At 35.3% G+C, this 20,482-nt stretch overlaps 1 protein-coding gene across 11 annotated transcripts in view; it reads right to left on the bottom strand.

Moving 5' to 3' along the window:
* Positions 1 to 20,482, bottom strand: part of OSBPL8 (oxysterol binding protein like 8) — a 199,227-nt gene that overhangs the window by 90,265 nt on the left and 88,480 nt on the right. For 3 of the 11 annotated variants that reach the window (XM_037049393.1, XM_037049401.1, XM_037049405.1), the window contains 3 exons: positions 20,318 to 20,356; positions 13,674 to 13,710; positions 2,289 to 2,426 (listed from right to left, as the gene is read on the bottom strand). In XM_037049393.1, coding sequence (XP_036905288.1) covers positions 2,289 to 2,426; positions 13,674 to 13,710; positions 20,318 to 20,356 — 214 coding nt within the window. The remainder of the gene's footprint in view (positions 1 to 2,288; positions 2,427 to 13,673; positions 13,711 to 20,317; positions 20,357 to 20,482) is intronic. The other 8 variants (XM_037049398.1, XM_037049402.1, XM_037049397.1 and 5 more) reach the window with 6 other exon arrangements.

Genomic DNA, 20,482 nt, shown 5'->3' with positions numbered 1-20,482 from the left:
AAAATTAAACTGCACGGAAGTCTGGCAACAATGAACCATTCAGCCAGACCAGTAATAGCGGCAGAGCCAGCGGCTGGCGGAGCGGGGTTGGGCAGGAAAACTCGGATGGACAGGTGGCGTGCGGGTGGGGGTAGGCGTATCCCAGGCTTGGGGTTGCAACCGGCACACCCAGTGAGGGTGCAAGGTGGCAGGCTGACCACGGTCACACATTCACACGCAGATAAACCAGGCAAAGGAACAGGCAGTGAGACAGACCTCGAAGGCCCCAGCGGCAGGAAGAGGCTGCCATTACCCGACTCTGACCCCGCCCCCACATAGTGTCATATCCCAGCAACCTGGCTTGCCCCACCCTGGTAAACACCTAAGGCTCTGCCCTCATACCTAACAGGCGCAAACAGACCAAAACATTATGGCTCAAGAAGAACTCAAAGGCCCAGAGCCAATAACTCTAAGCGACCAAGAAATAGCCAATCTATCAGATGCATAGTTCAAAACACTGGTGATCAGGATGCTCACAGAATTGGTTGATTTTAGCCACAAATTAGAGGAACATATGGAGGCTAAACTGATTGAAATGAAGGGAAATGCACAGGAAACCAATAGGGATGGAAAGGAAACTGGGACTCAAATCAATGGAATGGACCAGAAGGAAGAAAAAAAATGACCAAACAGAAAAGTATGAAGAAACAAGAATTCAAAAAAATGAGGAGAGACTTAGGAACCTTCAGGACATCTTTAGACATTCCAACATCTGAATTATAGGGGTACCAGAAGGGGAAGAGGAACAGCAACAAGTGGAAAACTTATTTGAACAAATAATAAAGGAGAACTTCCCCAGTCTGGCAAAAGAAATAGACTTCCAGGAAATCCAGGATGCTCAGAGTCCCAAGCAAGTTGAACCCAAGAAGGAACACACCAAGGCACAGCATAATTACATTAGCCAAGATTAAAATGAAGGAGAGAATTCTAGAAGCAGCAAGAGATTAAGGGGACAGTCACCTACAAAGGAGTACCCATCAGACTGTCAGCGGATTTCTCAAAAGAGACCTTACAGGCAAGAAGGGGCTGGAAAAAAGTATTCCAAGTCATGAAATCCAAAGACCTACAGCCAAGATTGCTTTATCCAGCAAAGCTTTCATTTAGAATGGAAGGACAGATAAAGTGCTTCTCAGAGAAGATCAAGTTCAAGGAGTTCATCATCACCAAGCCCTTATTATATGAAATGCTAAAGGGACTTATCTAAGAAAAAGAAGATGAAAAATATTAACAGTGAAAGGACAGCAAACTCACAGTTATTAACAACCACACCTAAAACAAAAGCAAACCAAGAGGACAGCTAGATCAGGAGTGGAACCATAGAAATGGAGATCACATGGAGGGTTAGCAACAGGGGGGAGAAGGTGCAGAGAATAAGTAGCAGAGATGGTAGGTAGAAAATAGACAGGGGGGAGGGCAAGAATAGTATGGGAAATATAGAATCTAAAGAACTTGTGACACATAAACTAAAGGGGGTGGGGGAGAGGATGTGCAGCGTGGAGGGAAATGAAGGGGGGGAAATGGGACAACTGTAATGGCATAATCAATAAAATATATTTTAAAAAATCAAAAGGAGTGTCTCAAATTGTAAAACAGTAGTTCTCAACTAGAGATGATTTTTGTCCCTCAAAGGACATTTGGCAATGTCTAGGCATACTTCTGATTTTCACAACTGGGGAAAGTACTGTTGATATCTAGTGGGTAGAGGCCAGTGAGGCTGCAATGCACAAGACCATTCATACAACAGATCATCAAGCCCAAGATATTAATAGTGTCAAGGCTGAGGAGCTTAAAAGAATACCATTCTCACAGAGTAATTTTTTTCATAAAAATATGGTATTCATATTCACATGTATGGTTTCTTATTATAATATTAAATGAATAGTAAACAAAAAGTTTCCTAGTTTTAATTTATAATACAGTAAACATCAATAAGTTAACCCACATAAACAAACCTCTTGGGAGTCTACAATAATTTTTACCAGTACAAAGGAGTACTGAAACCATAAGGTTTGAGAATCAATAATTTGAAGAATGGTGTAACTTACAAAGTATGCTAGAGAATAAAAGAGAAATTAAGGAACTCTAGAGAAAAATGTACTCATTTTAAGAGTAGCATAGAAGACCAAAACAAACAAAAAACACTATAAAGTCAAAGGTTTAAAAGAAAAAAGTTATGAGGGATCCACAATATCACTTTCCCCTTAAAAAAAAAGGCCACCAACAAAAAACATTAAGATTACAACTCTTACCCTGGCTATGAGGACTGGCTGGACTGAAAGATGGTTGATACAAATCTTTGCTGGGCGTTGGATAAGCTTCTTTCCCTTGGCGATGACTCATCTTTCCTGGTGTCAGAAGTTGAGATTCTTCACTGTTTGCTATCACAGCTCAAGAAAAAAGGCAAAAAAATTTAGACTTCAGTGCTAGATTTACATAAGTGCATACTTAATAACATAGAATAAAACTATGATTGGACTTGCCTCAATGCTTACATTCATTTTACCAACTCAATACTTGCATAATTGCTTTTTTCTTTTAATTTGTTATCAATCCAAAAGAAATTGATAGGCATGTATGAGTAAATTATACACATTTCAGACATTACAAAAATGTCCGAATTATGTAAAATATAATATAAAATATATATTCAACTGACATTATAAAAATATATATTCAACTGATAAGAAAAAGCACTCCAAGGTTTACTGAGCTATTAATACATGTACTAGCTCTTTATGTTTACCAGCAGAACAATAAGCAAGATAGCCACTTTGTAGAGGAAATATAAATGGTCAATAAACATATGAAAAGATACCAACCTCGTAAGTAGTCAAAAAATACAAATTAGTAGCAGTATAAAATCATATTTTACATTTACTGGAATTTCTAATTTTCATGGACAGTAGCTATAATTCCTGTTTTTTTAAAATATTTTTTAAATTTAATTATTTTGCAAGTACAGTTTTCTGTCTGTTACTCCCATCCCATCCTACTCCCCGTGCTCCCCTATAATTCCTGTTTTAAAGATGGGAAAGTTGAGGTTCAGAGATTGCCTGTCTAAGACTAAGTAAAAGAGCTAAGATCCTAATTCGGGACAATTTGCTTCCAAAATCTGGCTTGGAAAAGGTTGCTGCCTCAATAACCAATTTAAATAGTGTTTCAGGCTGCTATTCACACCCACTTAGCCAAGTTACTAATAGAAGAAAGCAACATTCTATTCCAGAGAGAACAGAAAAGAGAAAAATACTCAGTGGAAGAACAGAGCAAATAATTGGAAGCAACACCACAATGTCCTATCATCTTTCCACATCCTTTTATGTTTCTGTGCTTTTAGCCTACAAAGCTTTACTTTTATTTTCAGCAAGAATTAGTCTGGCTTCACTCTATATTTAATTTTTATCTTAAAGAACTTCATGTTCACATTTTTATCATGGTATCTTTTAACCAAACTGCATTAACATGTTTCCTATTTTGCTAAGTTTTCAAAATTATATTTTAGCTCCTTAAATTTCAAAGCAAAAATTAAGACTTTCATTTATGATCCAATATAAAATTATTTTCACATCAAGTCTATTAAAAAAAAACTACTTACTGTTGACTCCTAAATTTATATCTCCTCCTGAACTCAAACTCACATATCTAATTGCCTGCCTTAAAAATCGCCTTTAAAAAAAAATTTATTATTTTTTAAAATTTATTTAATTGTTGTTCAAGTACTGTTTTCTGTCTTTTACTCCCATCCCAGCTCACCCCGCCCCCGTGCTCCCCACCTCCCTCCCATTTCCATCCCCCTTAGTTACTGTCCACGTGTCCTTTATACTAGTTCCTGTAAATCCTTCCCCTTTCTCCCTGAAATTCCCTCCCCTCTCCCTAGCCTCTGTTCTTTAATAGGCAACTCAAATTTATGCAGAACATAATTTTTGATTCTGCTTATCTTCCAAACCTGCCTCTCTCCTCCTCAGTTAATGTAATCACTATTTCCCTCCCCTACTTCTCAGGCAAAAATCAAACAAAACAAAAAAATGCTTAGGTGCATTACTCAGTTTTTCTTTCTTCCGCTTCACATCACACTTATCTCTGAGATGTTCATATTCCACCTTCAAAATTTACCTGGAGTCTTTCTATGTATACCCATGTTTACAACTACCACCTGTTCCAAGCCACTATCAATCACCTTTCCACTGGATCACAGCAGATTTCTACCTAGTCTCCAGACTTACAGCTTGCTTCTCGCTTGCATAAAGTTCATTCTCTACACAAAACCCAAGCGATCTTTGTAAATCACAAATCAGATTTGCATCATGCAGAAATATCATCAGTGGATGTTTATTAAAACTGCAATAAATTCCATGGTCTAAGGATTCAACATTGTCTGGTCCCTGCTTATCTTCCCAACCTCATTCTCTCCCACTCTTCTTTCCTCCCTTGGCTCCAGTCCTAACGGCCTTCTTGGTATTCCTCAAAACACATCACCCTGCCCTGGTCTCTAGGCCTTTACACTTCTTGATCTCTACCTGAAATATTCCTGCCCCAAATCTTGTCATTATTAACCCTTTCGTCATTTGCTGTTGTGTTCAACTGTAGTCTCTTCAGAAAAGCCCTTCATGGTGCCTTTTGATAAATAAGTTCCTATTTTAATACAGTATAATTTATCAACTACTTTGTTTTTTTTCCATTAGTGTGCATTCCACTACAGTTATACTCTATCACCTTACATGATTTTTAGTATAGCTATTATCACTATCAGAAATCATGTCATTCATTTGCTTATTATCTGCCTTCATTAATCCATAAATTCCCTAAGAGAAAGAAATTTTGTCTGCCTTGTTTTACCATAAGTCCTCAAGTCCTGGTAGGGTCCTGGCACACTGAAAGTGAATGTGTATGTATATAAAATTTATATAAATATATTTTAATATATTTCATTGATTATGCTATTATAGTTATCCCATTTCTTTCTCCCCTTTATTCCCCTCTGCCCTGTACCCCACCTCCCACCAGCATTCCCCCACCTTAGTTCATGTCCACTGGTCATACATGTAAGTTCTTTGGCTTCTCCATTTCCTATACTATTCTTAACCTTCCCCTATCTATTTTGTATCTACCATTTATGCTTCTTATTCCCTGTACCTTTCGCCCCATTCTCTTCCATCCCCTGCCCCGCTGATAACCCTCCATATGATCTCTATTTCTGTGAATCTCTTCCTGTTCTAGTTGTTTGCTTAGTTCATTTTTGTCTGTTTTTTCTTAGGTTTGGTTTTTCATAGCTAGAAGGTTGTTATTTTACTGTTTGTATTTCTGATCTTCTTCTTTTTCTTAGATAAGTCCCTTTAACATTTCATATAATAATGGTTTGGTGATCATGAACTCCTTTAACTTGACCTTATTTGGGAAGCACTTTATCTGCCCTTGCATTCTTTGCTGCATAGAGTAATCTTTGGATGTAGGTCCTTGCCTTTCATGACTCCAAATACTTCTTTCCAGCCCCTTCTTGCCTGCATAGTTTCTTTGGAGAAATCGGCTGATAGCCTTATGGGAACTCCTTTGAAGTTTACTGTCTCCTTTTCTCTTGCTGCTTTTAAGAGTCTCTCATCTTTCATCTTGGTTAATGTAATTATGTGCCTTCATGTGTACTTCCTTGGGTCCAACTTCTTTGGGACTCCCTGGACTCCCTGAAAGTCTATTTTCTTTGCCAAATTATGGAAGTTCTCCTTCATTATGTCTTTAAATAAGTTTTCAATTTCTTGCTCTTCCTCTTCTCCTGGCACCCCTATGATTCAGATGTTGGAACATTTAAAGTTATCCTGGATATGCCTAAGCCTCTCCTTGTTTTTCTGAATTCTTGTTTCTTTATTCTTTTCTGGTTGAGTGTTTATTTCTTCCTTCTGACCCAAACTGTTGATTTGAGTTCTGGTTTCCTTCCCTTCACTGTTGGTTCCCTGTACATTTCCCTTTATTTCATTTTTCATAGTCTTTACTTTTTCCTCTATTTTGTGAGCATACTCAATCATTTTTGTGAGCATCCTGATTACCAGTGTTTTGAACTCTGCATCTGATAGGTTGGGTATCTCTTCATTGATTAGCTGTATTCTTTCTGTAGCTTTGATCTGTTCTTTCATTTGGGCTGTATTTTTTTTTTTTTGTCTCGGTGTACCTGTTATATAGGAAGTGGTAGAGCCTTAGGTATTTGCCAGGCAGGGCAACCACTCTGCTGCATTATGGCGCTGTATAGGGGGAGGGGTTCTGAGAAGGAACAATGTCATTTGCTTAGCTCTTGGTGGGCTTTTAGTCACTTCCTCCACTGCCCACAAGCAAACTGGGCCCATCTGGTGCTGTTTCCTAATGGGTGGGTTTGTATATATTCTAGGACCCTATTGGTCTCTCGGTCTCTCAAACGAACTATTCTCTGAGGCTTGGAGTTTCTCCTGCTAACTCAACCCCCATAAGTTTTTTCAGAGGTTTTGAGGCTTTATTTTCCCACACTGTAACCATGGGTTACGTGTCTGTCTTGCTCCCCAGTTGTTCCTCTTGTTTTATCCTCATGCAAATGTGGGACCACCCATTCCACCAGCCACTGCCTTGCCCACCCAGGACCTCCAGCCACACCTTGCCTCAAGTCTTTTCCACCCCACCTGCCCATCTCTGCCCCTCCTACTTCTCTGGATGAATGTCTCTTTAACTCCTTGGTTATCAGACTTCTATACAGTTTGATTTTCTGGAAGTTATGGTTATTGTTTGTTTTTAAATTTGTTGTTGTCCTTCTTCTGGTTGCACAAGGAGGCAAAGTGTATGTCCTTACTCTTCCATCTTGGCCAGAAGCCTCAAATGTTTTATATTTTCATGAAACTTCACTCTCAAGAAGTACATGGTGCCTCCTTCAGTTACTAAATCAAGGCCCAATGAACTCCTAAACGTTATTATTGAAATTAAAAATGTATGATGCTAATATGCAAAGACAAACTGACCTAAAGACATAAAAGGGAGCTCTCAGAAACAAACCCATGATTGTGTGGAGCACAGACATATAACAAAGGTGGGGGGGGGGGAAGACTATTCAATTACTGATACTGGAAAAGCTGGTTATTCATATTGGATGAATAAGTTCCCATCCTCAAACCACAAAAACAATTATGAAATCAAGAACATAAATGTAAAAAGCAAAACACAAAAGCTTTTGGAAGAAAATGTAAGAGAATATCTTTATACACATGGAGTAAAGAATGATTCTTAAAAAAATAAAATAACTAATGATAAATTCCACTAGATTAAAAAAATGTAATAAAAGATACCATAAAGAAATTGAAAAAAAAGCCCTGGCTGGTGTAGCTCAGTGGATTGAGCACCGGCTGTGAACCAAAGCATCGCGGTTCGATTCCCAGTCAGGGCACATGCCTGGGTTGCAGGCCAGGTCCCCAGTAGGGACCATGTGAGAGGCAACCACACATTGATGTTTCTCTCCCTCTCTTTCTCCTTCCCTCCCCCCTCTCTAAAAAAAAAAATAAAGAAAGAAATAAATTATTTTAGCCCTGGCTGGTGTAGCTCAGTGGATTGAGCACGGGCCTGTGAACCACACGATCGCAGTTCAATTCCTAGTCAGGGCACATGCCTGGGTTGCACACCAGTTCCCAGCAGGGGACTCACGAGAGGCAACCATACATTGATATTTCTCTCCTTCTCTCCTTCCCTTCCTCTCTAAAGAGAAATATATAAAATCTTTAAAAAAAAAGAAATTGAAAAAAAAAAGAAGATATTTGCAACACATACTTAACAAAAGGTTAATATCCAGAATATTTTAAAAAACACTCACAAATCAATTTAAAAAAGACTAACACTGCAATATAAATGTGGGGTGTGGGGGTACATGAAAAAGAACAAAATACCAAGAAATAAATTTAACCAAAGAGGTGAAAGACTTAAACAGTATTCCCTCTCATCCATGGTTTCTAAATTCTAGAAATCTTCATTATTCTAGAAGTAAATAATTCATAACTTTTAAGTTGTGTGTCATTCTGAGCGGTGTAATAAAAACTTGTGCCATCCCTCTCCATCCCATCTGACACCTGAATTACAACTTTTTCCAGTATATCCATGTTGTATGTACAAAACAATAAGGTATTTTGAAAGACCACATTCACATAAATTTTATTACAGTATATATTATAGTTGTTTTATTTTATTATTAGTTGTTAATCTCTTATTGTGCCTAATTTGTAAGTTAAACTTTATCATAGATATGTATGTATGTATGTATGTATGTATGTAGGTAGGTATGGGAAAAAACATAGTACATACAGGGTTTGGTACTACCCATAGTTTCAGCCATGAGAGTCTTAGAATGTATCCCCTATGGATAAGAAGGAACTACTTTACACTAAAAACTGTTATGACACTGATATAAGAAATAAAAAAAGATACAAATAAATAAAGAGATATTCTATGGCTGATAGAATAATTAGTATTTCGGAAAATATCCATACTACCTAAAGCAATCTATGGATTCAATGCAATCCTTATCAAAATTCTAATGGTATTTTTCATGAAAATAGAGCAAAAAAATCCTAAAATTTGTATGGAATCACAGAAGACCCTGCATAGCCAAAAAATCGTAAGAACTAAGCTGAAGGCATTAAGCTCCCTGGTTTTAAACTATATTACAAAACTCTATAATACAAACTATATGGGTAGGTATTGACATAAAAAAGACATAAAGATCATCAGAACAGGATCAAGAGCCCAGAAATAAACCCATGCCTATATTGATAATAAACTTATGACAAAGCAGTCAATAAATTTATGACAAAGCAATCAATAATACCAGCTGTCTGGGAAAAGGACAGCTTCTTCAATAAATGCTGTTGGGAAAAGTACACAGTCATATGCAAAAGAATGAAACTAGACCACTATCTTACACCATACACAAAAATTAACTCAAAATGAATTGAAGACTTGAATGTAAGATTGAACCAAAAAACACCATAGACGGTAAGCTCCTTGACATCAGACTCTGTGACCATTTTTTGGATCTGTCTCCAAAAGCAAATATAAACTACTGGGACCATATCAAACTAAAAAGCTCTGTATAATGAGGAAAAACCATCAACAAAATGAGAAGGTGACCTACTGAATGGGAGGAAATATCCGCAAATCAAACATCTGATAAGGGGCTAATAGCAAAAAAGATTAAAAGCCTATTAAAAATGGACAGTGTATCAAAACAGACATTTTTAAAAAAAAACACATGTAGATGTTCAACAGATACAAGAAAAGGTGATCAACATCACCAATCATCACAGGAATGTAAATCAAAACTATAAACCACAATAAGATATCACCCCACACTCCTTAGCATAGCTATTATTAAAAAATCAAGAAAAAACTGTTGGTAGGGATGTGGAGAAAAGAAAGTCCTTTTGCACTTATGGTAGGAATGTAAATTGGTGCAGCCACTGGGGAAAACAGTATGGACGTTCCTCAAGAAGTTAAAAATAGAACCACCATCTGATCCAGCAATTTCATTTCTGTGTATTTATCTGAAGAAAATAATACTAAGTTGAAAAGATATATGTTCCCCAATGTTCACTGCAGCATTACTTACAATAGCCAAGATATGGAGACAACCCAAGTGTCTATCAATACATAAATGGATAAGGAAAATGCAGTTCATATGTATAATGGAATATTACTCAGCCATAAAGAATGAAACCTTGCCATTTGCAACAACATGGATGGACCTTGACGGCAATATTATATTAAGTGAAGTAAGACAGAGAAAGACAAGGTAGAATCAAAAAAGACAAAGAACAATAAAAACTGAACTTATAGATACAGAAAACAGGCTGGTGATTGCTAGAGGTGAAGAGGTTGGAAGGGGATGCACAATGGGTAAAAAGGGGTCAAAGGTACAAATTTCCAATTATAAAATAAATAAGTCAAGTGGATATAACATACAAGATGGAGACTATAGCTAATAATATTGCACAGCATATCTGAAAGTTGCTAACGCAGTAAATCTTAAAAATTCTCATCACAAGAAAAATATCTGTAACTATGTATGGTAATGGATGTTAATTAGACCTGCTGTGATCATTTTGCAATATACATAAACTGAATCATTGTTATTTACCTGAAAGTACCAGAATGTTGTATGTCAGTCATACCTCAATAAAAAAAATGATACAAAAAGGGGGAGACTTGAATGATGATTTCATGGAAGAAAAGATGCAAATGGTCAATAAATACACAAAAAATGCTCACTCTTTTAGTAATAAAAAACACAAATCAAAACCACAAGAATATTTTACACTGAGTAAAACTGACAAAAATTAGTAAGTCTGAGTGTAGATAAGGGTGGGATCCATGAGACACTTTAAGGACTGATGGAGTATAAACCGATACAAGCACTTTGGAAAACTATTTAGACATGTTGTATTACATTTCAGCACATCCTTTGGGTCCAACAATTCCACTCTTGGCTTTATAACTAGAAATACTCTTATATGTGTGTACCAAAAGGCAAAAATTAGAATGTCGATAGTATACTATTCATAGTAGCAAAAATTAAAACAATTTCACTCATCATCTGAAAATAGAATGGATTTATATGTGGTGGTATACATATATCATAAAATGGCATGTAGCACTAAAAAAGGATTCAATGACAAAGGATTCAATTTCCAAGATTCAATGACATGGTTGAATCTTGGAAAAAGATGTTAATTACAATAGCAAGTCCTAAAAGATGACATGTTATCATGCTATCATTCTGATAAAATTAAAAACCAAGAACCTTAATGATACATACATAATTTTAAAATAATTTAAAAATAAAAAGCTATTTTTTAAAAAACCAAAGAATGATAAAAAGTACAAAACAGTCATCTATGGGTGGAAGGCATAGGGAAAGAAGAGAGAAACAGCACATAGAGGGACATGAAATATTTTTAAAATTCAAGTTCTTAAGTGGCAAGTTCAAAATTTACTGACTGTATAATTATGCTTTATAATCTATATATGTTACATTTTTTGTAGTATCAGACAGCACACTTAAGGCTAATTTAAAATACATTATGAGAAGTACAACTAATATAATTAAAGTATGCTTAAGTATTCCATCAGTAAGACATAGGTAGCTATGTTTTGAGTAACTTTAGTACGTAAAAAAGGAAATAGTCTAAGTGTACATTTAGTTCCATTCACCCATTTCTAACTTCTTAGTGGTTTAGATATTACTGTTATGACTTTGATAACCTTGAAGTAAGGTTTGTAGAAATAGCAATATACAGAGTACACTTTAGAAAAAAACAGAAAGCTTATTTTTCTCTCACCCCATTCATAAACATTAACAACTATACAAACAAAAAAGGATTTGCATAATATAAAAATCAGTTTGCTATCCTCCATCATTTGCAGAATTGAAGACTAGTTAAGTATAAATTTAAAAAGGGTAGTGACTTTGTTTTTATCTGTATCCCTTGGCATAAAAGTGACAATAAATACTTGCTAAATGACTGAATAAATATTTGATGAATGAATCACTGCATGATTTCGGTGTAGTTTCTGACACTATAATCAATTGCTCACCTACTAAAAATAGCATTACAGTGCCCTCTCCTGTTTGTACTTTGTACTTGGCCTTTCACATTGCTTTACTATCTTAACTACAGTAGAAACTAATCACACTGGGATAATTAACAGTAATATAATTAACACAGCAGCTGGAACTTCTAAGGAGACTATGTCTCTGTAACTACTATTCTTTAGCTTCTGAATTCAACTCATCAATATAAAATCTAAAGAATTCTATAAACCTCAGAGTCTGGTGTATGCCCTTAATCTAAGTGAAAGGAAACTAAGATAAAATGAAGTTAAGTAATTATTTTAAAGTCTTAAATAATCTATGTAACTTGGATGGATCTGGAGAGCATTATGCTAAGTGAAATAATCCAGGTGGTGAAAGACAAATACCATATAATCTCATCTATAGTGCAACCTAATCAACAAAACAAGCAAGCAATATATAACCAGAGACATTGACATTAAGAACAAACTGACAGTAACCAGAGGGGAGGTGGGAGGAGATAAAGGGGGGAAAAGACGGAAGAGTTGACAAGGAACATGTGTAAAGGACACATGGACAAAGCCAAAGGGAGGTAGGATTGAGGGTGGGAGGTGAGGATGGCTGGGGTGGGGGGAACGGTGGGGGGGGGGGGGAAATGGAGACAATTGTACTTGAACACAAATTTTAAAAAGTAAAAAAATAAATAAGAATAAAAAATAAATCCTAAGTCTCCCCTTACGGATGATATACGTTTTCTCAAATACTTGAATAATTTAAATATATTGGTAAATAGTATAGATACTAATAAAATACTATATGAAATTACTTTTTACTCTAAAAGATATACTGTCTCCAGGAAACAGTTCTACAGTCCCTTTTTACCTGTTGGCAGAGTACACTATAAACTCATCCCTAATATATGCTGTGTATTTTTATTACCTAGGCTTAAAACATATAACTACAATAAATTTCCTCTATTCCAAGTAAAAATTAAACACCTCCACTTATAAAACCCTGTTTCTAAAATAGAACCATTTCAACTGATACTAAAAATTAACTTCTATTTGTAAAGTTCAGCAGTGGCAAAAAGTTCACCTGAGCCAACACTTGAATGTATGAGATAATTAGAGTATTAGATAATTAGATAGTATTAGTATTAGATAATTAGAGTATTTTCCTATTTTTTATGAAAAATTCATAAAAAATATCTGCCAAGTATTATAAGACTGAATAAGAAAACAAAAATGTTTTGGTATTTGTATACTTTACTTTCAAAATTTCTACTATTCTAATAATGCTGTTTGTATAATAAACAATATATTTTTAAAACTATGTTACAGTTAAAAAGGAATTTTAGCATATTACCTTAATCATCTCTCTTTATGGGAAAAATATATACATATTATAAGCAGTATTAGAGACAAATAGGAACTGTTCTAAAACATTTTCATAACCAAATTATCTATTATATAAAAATTCTGACAAACTAAAGCAGTATTTCTTATTTTCATATGGCACTGAATTTCTTACATGATGTCCAGCCTCAAAGTAGTATGACTTATACTTTGTGGTAATTGCAGAAACAAATACTATGAAGAAGGCCCTGGCTGGTGTGGCTCAGTGGATTGAGCACTGGCCTGGGAACCAAAGAGTCACTGGTTTGATTCCTAGCCAGGGCACATTCTTGGGTTGAGGGGCCAGGCCCCCAGTAGGGTGTGCGTGAGAGGATATGAGAAGCAACCACACACTGATATTTCTCTTTCTTCCTCCACTGCCCTCTCTCTAAAAATAAATTTTAAAAAAGGGAAATACTATGAAGAAAAGATCCTAAATGATTAACTAGATCATAGGTTAAGTGAATAATCTTATCTTTAGATAATCAAGATGTAAATATACAAATACTATCAATCTCTGATGGACACGGACTGACCATTTATATTCTTTACTTTGCATTTAAAGGCCTGGAAAAAAGTAGAATGTTTTAAAAATCAAAATCAAAATACCATATGTTTTTTATAAGTACACATCAAAATATGACCATGTCTCCAAACATGCTATTCAAACTTTAGCTACTTACTTGATGGTGCAAGGACATCTTTGCTATCACCAAGAAGCTTTTAATGCAGGGCAATTGAGCAGCAAACAAACACAATCCAAACAAGGAAGAAGCACAATGCATCAGGATTGAAGCAGCAGTGAAATAAAAGGACAAGGAAAACAGCATTAGTTTATAAGTAGAAAGCACATGCATATCAATCCTAATAATCACAATTCACAAAGAATTTCCTTTTCCACACATTAAAAGATCTTAGCTTAGGTATTATCAATATTTGTTTTGTTCTGTAAAATGAAGGTAGAAAGAGAAAAATAAAGTCACCCAAGTATTTTGTTTTGAAAATTACTCAAGTCAAAAATTATTCTGAATTATAATTTAAGATTTGGGTTAGGAGCAGTAAAAATTATTTAGAAATGTAAGGTACAGCCAAAAGTTATTCATTCTTAAATTTAAGTGGCTTAAAAATATACAACACCCATGCACTATTAAATATTAGTTCTGCATGCCATGAAAGCACTTAACACTACATAGAAATTCAGTCTATTTTTTCTATAAAAAGAAAGGAACATTTACTGAGTTCTTATTATATCCCAAGCATTGTGCAAAGACCTTTTACAAAGACACCAACAAAGTAGAACAATTATTTTCTGAAATGGCAAAAAACAAAGAGGAATACTGATTAGAATGATTAATTTTATTAATTCAGATGAAATTTTCTTAAATGAATAACTTGCAATCAACTAAAAGAACCCCCCCCCCCCCAAAAAAAAACACCAAAAAAAACCCTGCTGGCCTGTTGTCTAGTTAACTATTTTCACATACGGCATTACACTAAATGTCACCTATGGACAAGTGTTCTGGTCTCCCTTGGTAGGAACAAAGTCCTTAGCTGTCCTTCATTTCAAATACCAAGAATGATAGTAAATCAAAACTAAAGTACCACCCCCCCCAAAAAAAAAATCCCACCAACTACATTATTGATTGGCTTTATTTAAAGGGGATGAGGGAGTCTTAATTGGCTATGACAAAAAAAAAAAAGAAGAAGAAGAAAGAAAGAAAAGAAATAGCAGTTGTTTGCTTTGGGCTTCTATTGTCTCCCAGGAAAAAATCTTGGCCCTATTAGTTCCCTGAAGTGAGGATTATTTCAGAATGCTTGAAATTGTGTTCTAATACCTTTTTAAAAGGCATTTGCTCAAAAATTAATAAATAAATAAAGGCACTTGCTCTGTTCATTATTCTGCAGTTGCCCATTTATGCATTTTTCTATAAGCTAATTTTAATTTCACAGAATAAATTTAAAGAAAATACAGCATTAGTGACAATGAACTAATTGTGCTCAAGTCCTTATTACCATGTGTGTACAACGAGCAAGTATGTGGGAGGAGATTAAAGCATTTATGGTAGGCAATCTCTAAAACGGCCTAGAGATCCCCACTTCTTGGTATACAATCTCTTCTTTGAGTGTATGCTGGACTTGCTTAAATCACTTCTAATGAACAGAATATGGCAGAAGTAAAGGCATCTCACTTCTGAGATTAGACTATAAAGAGACTATGACTTCTTCCCATCTTGTTTGCAGTCTCTCATTCTTACTAGATAGTTCACCCTGGGGAAAGCCAGCTGCCCAATAGTGAGGCAACCAGAGAGTCTCCTTATGCAAAGGAACTGAGAGGTCTGCAACAACCACTAAGCGAGCTTTGAAGTGAACTTCCCACCTTGACCCTTTTTCCCTCCCCTTCCATCCACTCAGTCAAGCTTTCAGAAAGACTGCAGCAGGCTGCCTCTCTCCAGTAGCTTGACTGCAACTAATAGAGATTTTGTGCCAGAGACAACTAGCAAAACTCTTCTTAGATCCATGACCCACAGAAACTAAGATAATAAATAGTTGTCATTTTATACCACTTAATTTTAGGATGATTAACACCAATAAATAACTAATATAATACTGGGAAAGTGAAGGAAGTTAAACTGATAGAGACAACTGTGGCAAATTTTACAAATGCTTCATGGACATATTCTTTTAAAAAATGTTCCTGTACTGATATAAGTAATTACTAGTTTCCCTAGATTTACCAGGAAGTTCCTAAAAGAAACCATGGTTCTAACAATTTATACAGGGTTGGGAGTATTTAATTTCACAGGGCTGATCATCTTTGAAGGTTTTGAGTTGGTCTTCTATGTAGGACTAAAGATTAAATTTACTTTCACTGTACAGGTGTTAAATTCTCAAATACTGTTGATTAACAGCATCAGCTTCTGTGCAGCCATACCCTTTGCCTGCTTATTCCCAGAAAATAATCCCTAGCATATATGGCAACTCCTAAATATTTGTTTCAAATTATACTGACTTTCAATTTTATATGCCCAACCATGTTTGGGCATATAAATCTGATTCTATTGAATTAATCCAGTATATTTTCAGATTGAGACACTCAATAATAATCAAAATAAATATAGAATATTCCAATCATAGATAATCCATCTATCTAAATATTTACTGGAGACCTACTATATACATAGGTATCATTTTAGGCACCAAGGTGCAGTGAACAAAACAGACAAAAATTCTGCCTTTGTGGTAGAAATGGTTTGGTGTAGAAGATGACCAATAATACAATAAACAAGTAAAAATTTGTTATGTATTATATAGGATAAGCACTAAGGAAAAATAAGCAGAAAATTAGGACGTAAAATGTTAGGGAAGTAGGAGTTAAAATTTAGACGGGGTGTCCTACTAAGGCTTCACTCCAGAGTTGACTGCATAAAATGAGGTGACTTACCTTAGGACATAAAAAGGAAGAGTATTCCAAGCAAAAGGAAGAATAAGTATAGAAGATTGGTAAGGGAGCAAATCTGGAGTGTTTGGGGAATAGTAAAATGGCTAAAGAGGTGAAAATACAATGCAAGTATGAGTGTAACAGACGAAGTCAAAGAAGTAAAGGGGTGCCAGAGTGTGTAGGACTTTATGGGACCCACTCAGGGCTTCGATTTTATTCTGAATGAGATAAGGGTCACTGAATGGTTCTGAGAAAAGGAGTGACATAATCTGATTATGTTTTAACAGGATTGCTCTGGCTGCTATGTTGAGAATAGACTAGAGGAACAGGATCTAATCAGTTAAGTTACCGCAATAAACTAGGGGAGAGATGAAGACTTGAACCCAGGTCGTAGCAGTGAGGGTGATGAGAAGTAGCTGAATTCTGAAAGTATTTTTAATGTAAAACCAACAGGATTTCTAAACAGACCAAGCATGAGAAAAAAGAAAGAGGAATCAAAATGATGTCAAGTGTTGAGGTCTGAACACCTGGAAGGGCAAAATTGCCATTACCTGAGGTGCAAAAGGCAGTGAGAGGAGCTAGTTTACACGGAGGAATGCAAGTAGCTAAGGTTGAAACAGGTAAAGTTTGAAACACCTATTAGTCAAACAGGCAAATGGATAAACAGACCTATACAGGAAAAGGTATAGGCTGGTAAAAAGTATATTATAAATTATGATATGTGTAAGAGTTAGGATATATGACCTCAATGGCATAATCAATGTAGATTAAAAAATGGCACAAAATGAAAGAACAGCACTAGAAAACATATGATGAAACAACAGAACTAAGAACCAAGCTGAAACACTCCAAATAAAAGCAGAATCACAATAAAAAGTAAGCATTTCCTCAGAAATCTTCAGAAATATGTGGATACAAAGGCATTAAATTGGGATGCAAAGTGAAATCCTCCTAGAGTTGATTTCAAGTGATGTTAATGGGAAATAGGATATAAGCAATTAAAGATTACCAATTAATTTTACCAAGTGATTTACCTCACAAATTCCTCTGCACATACTAACTTCTTACCACTTTTAGGACCAGGATCTAATTTTTGCAGTTCCATATTGTGTAAACATGAATAAAGACAATGTGAAATTACTGATGTGGAAACCCTCTACACAGGTATCTTGTAAGATGCTTAAAAAATAAGAATAAAAAGCTAGCCACTCCTTTTGGCTTTTTGTTAGCAAGCCAAAATACAATGTTACTATAATCTCAAAGAATCTAGGAACTCTTCCTCAGCTAGTACAGAAAAAGACCATTAAGATAGGACAGACATATTTTCTCTATTTGAGTAATTAATCATGTTTACCATTATCCCTTAGACAATGTCCACACAGTCATCTCAATAATTTCTTTAACATATAAATAAATTCTCTATTTTGAAAATAGTAAAATTATAGTGACATGCCAGGATACTACCAATGTACTTTAATTAAGCATGAAATACAGCCATTATGTACGTATATCATTACTGTGAGTCTACAAATCTCAGAAAAAGAACATTATGAAAAAAAATGTGATTTTGTTTTAACGTACTTCTGTATTTGCTATGTATAATTAGTACTGAAATCTTTAGGAAATGTAAATAAATAGGTAGAAGTTCATAATCAATCACACCTTTTGTCCTGGGAAACCTCTCAGTCCTGAGTAATCTCTGACAGATGGCCACACTACTACACAAAAATAATCCCATGAGATCTATGTAGTAGCTGATTCCATTGCCTTTAGCACAGCACCTCCTTAACATACATATTGATTCGACTTAAGTCATCTTTTGAGCTTAAATGAAAGCACAAAGAGCTTATCAAGCACTGATATGAGTACCACTGAAAAATAAAGATTCAAGCAGGTGGCACCTCTTCCCCTAATAAAGCTTATCAAGTTGTATTCCTAGAAGCAATCCTGCCACAGCAACCAGAGAAGCCACAATTCAGAAGCAAGGTTATATATATAAAGCATCTCAAGAGTGTCCTACTTAGTGTTATTTTTGGCTCTTACAGTAAGAAACTTCAGTGAGAGATATACCATATTTTGCCATGTATAACGTACACTTTTTTGCCCAAACTTTTAAGGGAAAATTAAGGGTGTTCATTATACATGGGTAGTGCTTATTCTGTATCTATATAAATGTTTTTAATTCTTTTATTTATGCTTATGCATTAAAAGTGTAACTCTAGATAGCAATAATGATATCCATGTTCAAAATAATACCCTGGAGACAACAGTTTTGTTTCTAAATGTAAATAAATAAATAACTGAATTAAAAAATTAAAATGAGCCATGGCTGGTGTAGCTCAGTGGATTGAGCGCAGGCCTGCGAACCACACGATCGCGGTTTGATTCCTAGTCAAGGCACATGCCTGGGGTGCAGGCCAGTTCCCAGCAGGGGACTCACGAGAAGCAACCATACATTGATATTTCTCTCCTTCTCTCCTTCCCTTCCCCTCTAAAGATAAATAAATAAATTCTTGCCCTGGCTGGTGTAGCTCAGTGGATTGAGCACAGGCCTGCGAACCAGAGGATCGAGGTTCGATTCCCAGTCAGGGCACATGCCTGGGTTGCAGGCCAATTCCCTGCAGGCCAACTCCCAGCAGGGGACGCACAAAAGGCAACCATACATTGATGTTTCTCTCCCTCTCCCCTTCCCCTCTAAAGGTAAATAAATAAATAAAATCTTTTAAAAAATTAAAAAAAATAAATTCTTAAAAAAAATTAAAATGAAAAGGTTTTTTCCTGAAAGTGTGCGCCGAAAACATGTGTGTGCATTATACATGGGAGTGCATTTTACACAGCAAAATACAGTATAATGCAGCTGAGATGTCTCTGTTCTTTCAACAGGAGCTATCACTCTACACATAACTGAGCTTTTCATATTCCTGCATCTCCTGCAAAACATACATGTGCACATTTTATCCCTGAGTTTTACAGGAGAGATTTTAAGGAAATATTTTTCTGGGAAACAGAGCTTATTATTGCTAAGTAGAGAATATGATCAGGCTGGCCAGGCATTTATTTAAAAATGACCTAATCATACATTTGATTCCACTTCTAGGAATGTATACTAGGCTGATCATCCAAAATGGTCATAAAGATGTGCCTATAGATATGTACCATAATATCATGTATAATATCAAAACAAAAAACAATTTAAAACAAGGTATTAAATAAGAATACATTCACACAATAAAATACTACGTATTCATTAAAGGTTTTTTCCACTGACTGAAAAATATCCATTATATATTGGCTTTTTTAAAAATCCTCACCTGAGGACATGTTTTTTTAAATTGATTTGAGAGAGAGACGGGTATCAGTTGCCTCACATACATGTCCCTACTGGGGATCGAACCCTCAACCTAGGTATGTGCGCTGACCAGCAATTGAACCCACAACCTTTTGGTATACAGGAAGATATTCCAATTAACTAAACCACCTGGCCAGGACATATATTGGCTTTTAAAAGTAGGTTATAAAAACTTTGTATAGTATGCCTCCCTTATAAAAAATTTCATATGTAAGATGTACACACATGAACACACTTAGGAAAGATGTCACCAAAATATTAACAATGGTTTGCTTTATAATGTAAAATTTTATTTATTATTATTGTTGTTATTTAAATATGCCACGTTAGTATGTATTATAAAAAAGATTAAACCTATTTACATTTTAGAAAAAATAAAAATGTTTTAAACTGGTATTTTCAATCTACAGTAGCTACTTCTTATGACAAAATCATCCATTATTAAAAATAGTGAAAAATGTTTTAAGAATCCAATTTGAAATCCTACAAATATGTAAAAATGTTAACATTTCAAACATAGCACCATATATATTACTCACTGTCTCTTGAACTTCAGCAACTTCTGAATATGGCAAGATCTAAAAAAGAAACAAATTTTCTCAGGAGTGATTTAATCTCATGTACCAGAATCTGAATCTAAAGAGCACCCACAGTTTATCAAAAGAATTAAGAGGTGCTAATGCACTTCTTCTTTTAAGAAGTAG

The sequence above is a fragment of the Sturnira hondurensis genome, unplaced genomic scaffold (genome assembly GCF_014824575.4).
Source record: "Sturnira hondurensis isolate 20B ecotype Veracruz unplaced genomic scaffold, ASM1482457v3 Scaffold0006496, whole genome shotgun sequence".
Classification (NCBI taxonomy): domain Eukaryota; kingdom Metazoa; phylum Chordata; class Mammalia; order Chiroptera; family Phyllostomidae; genus Sturnira; species Sturnira hondurensis.
The sequence above is the reverse complement of the archived record's forward strand: the minus strand, read 5'-3'. Positions and strand labels throughout refer to the sequence as shown.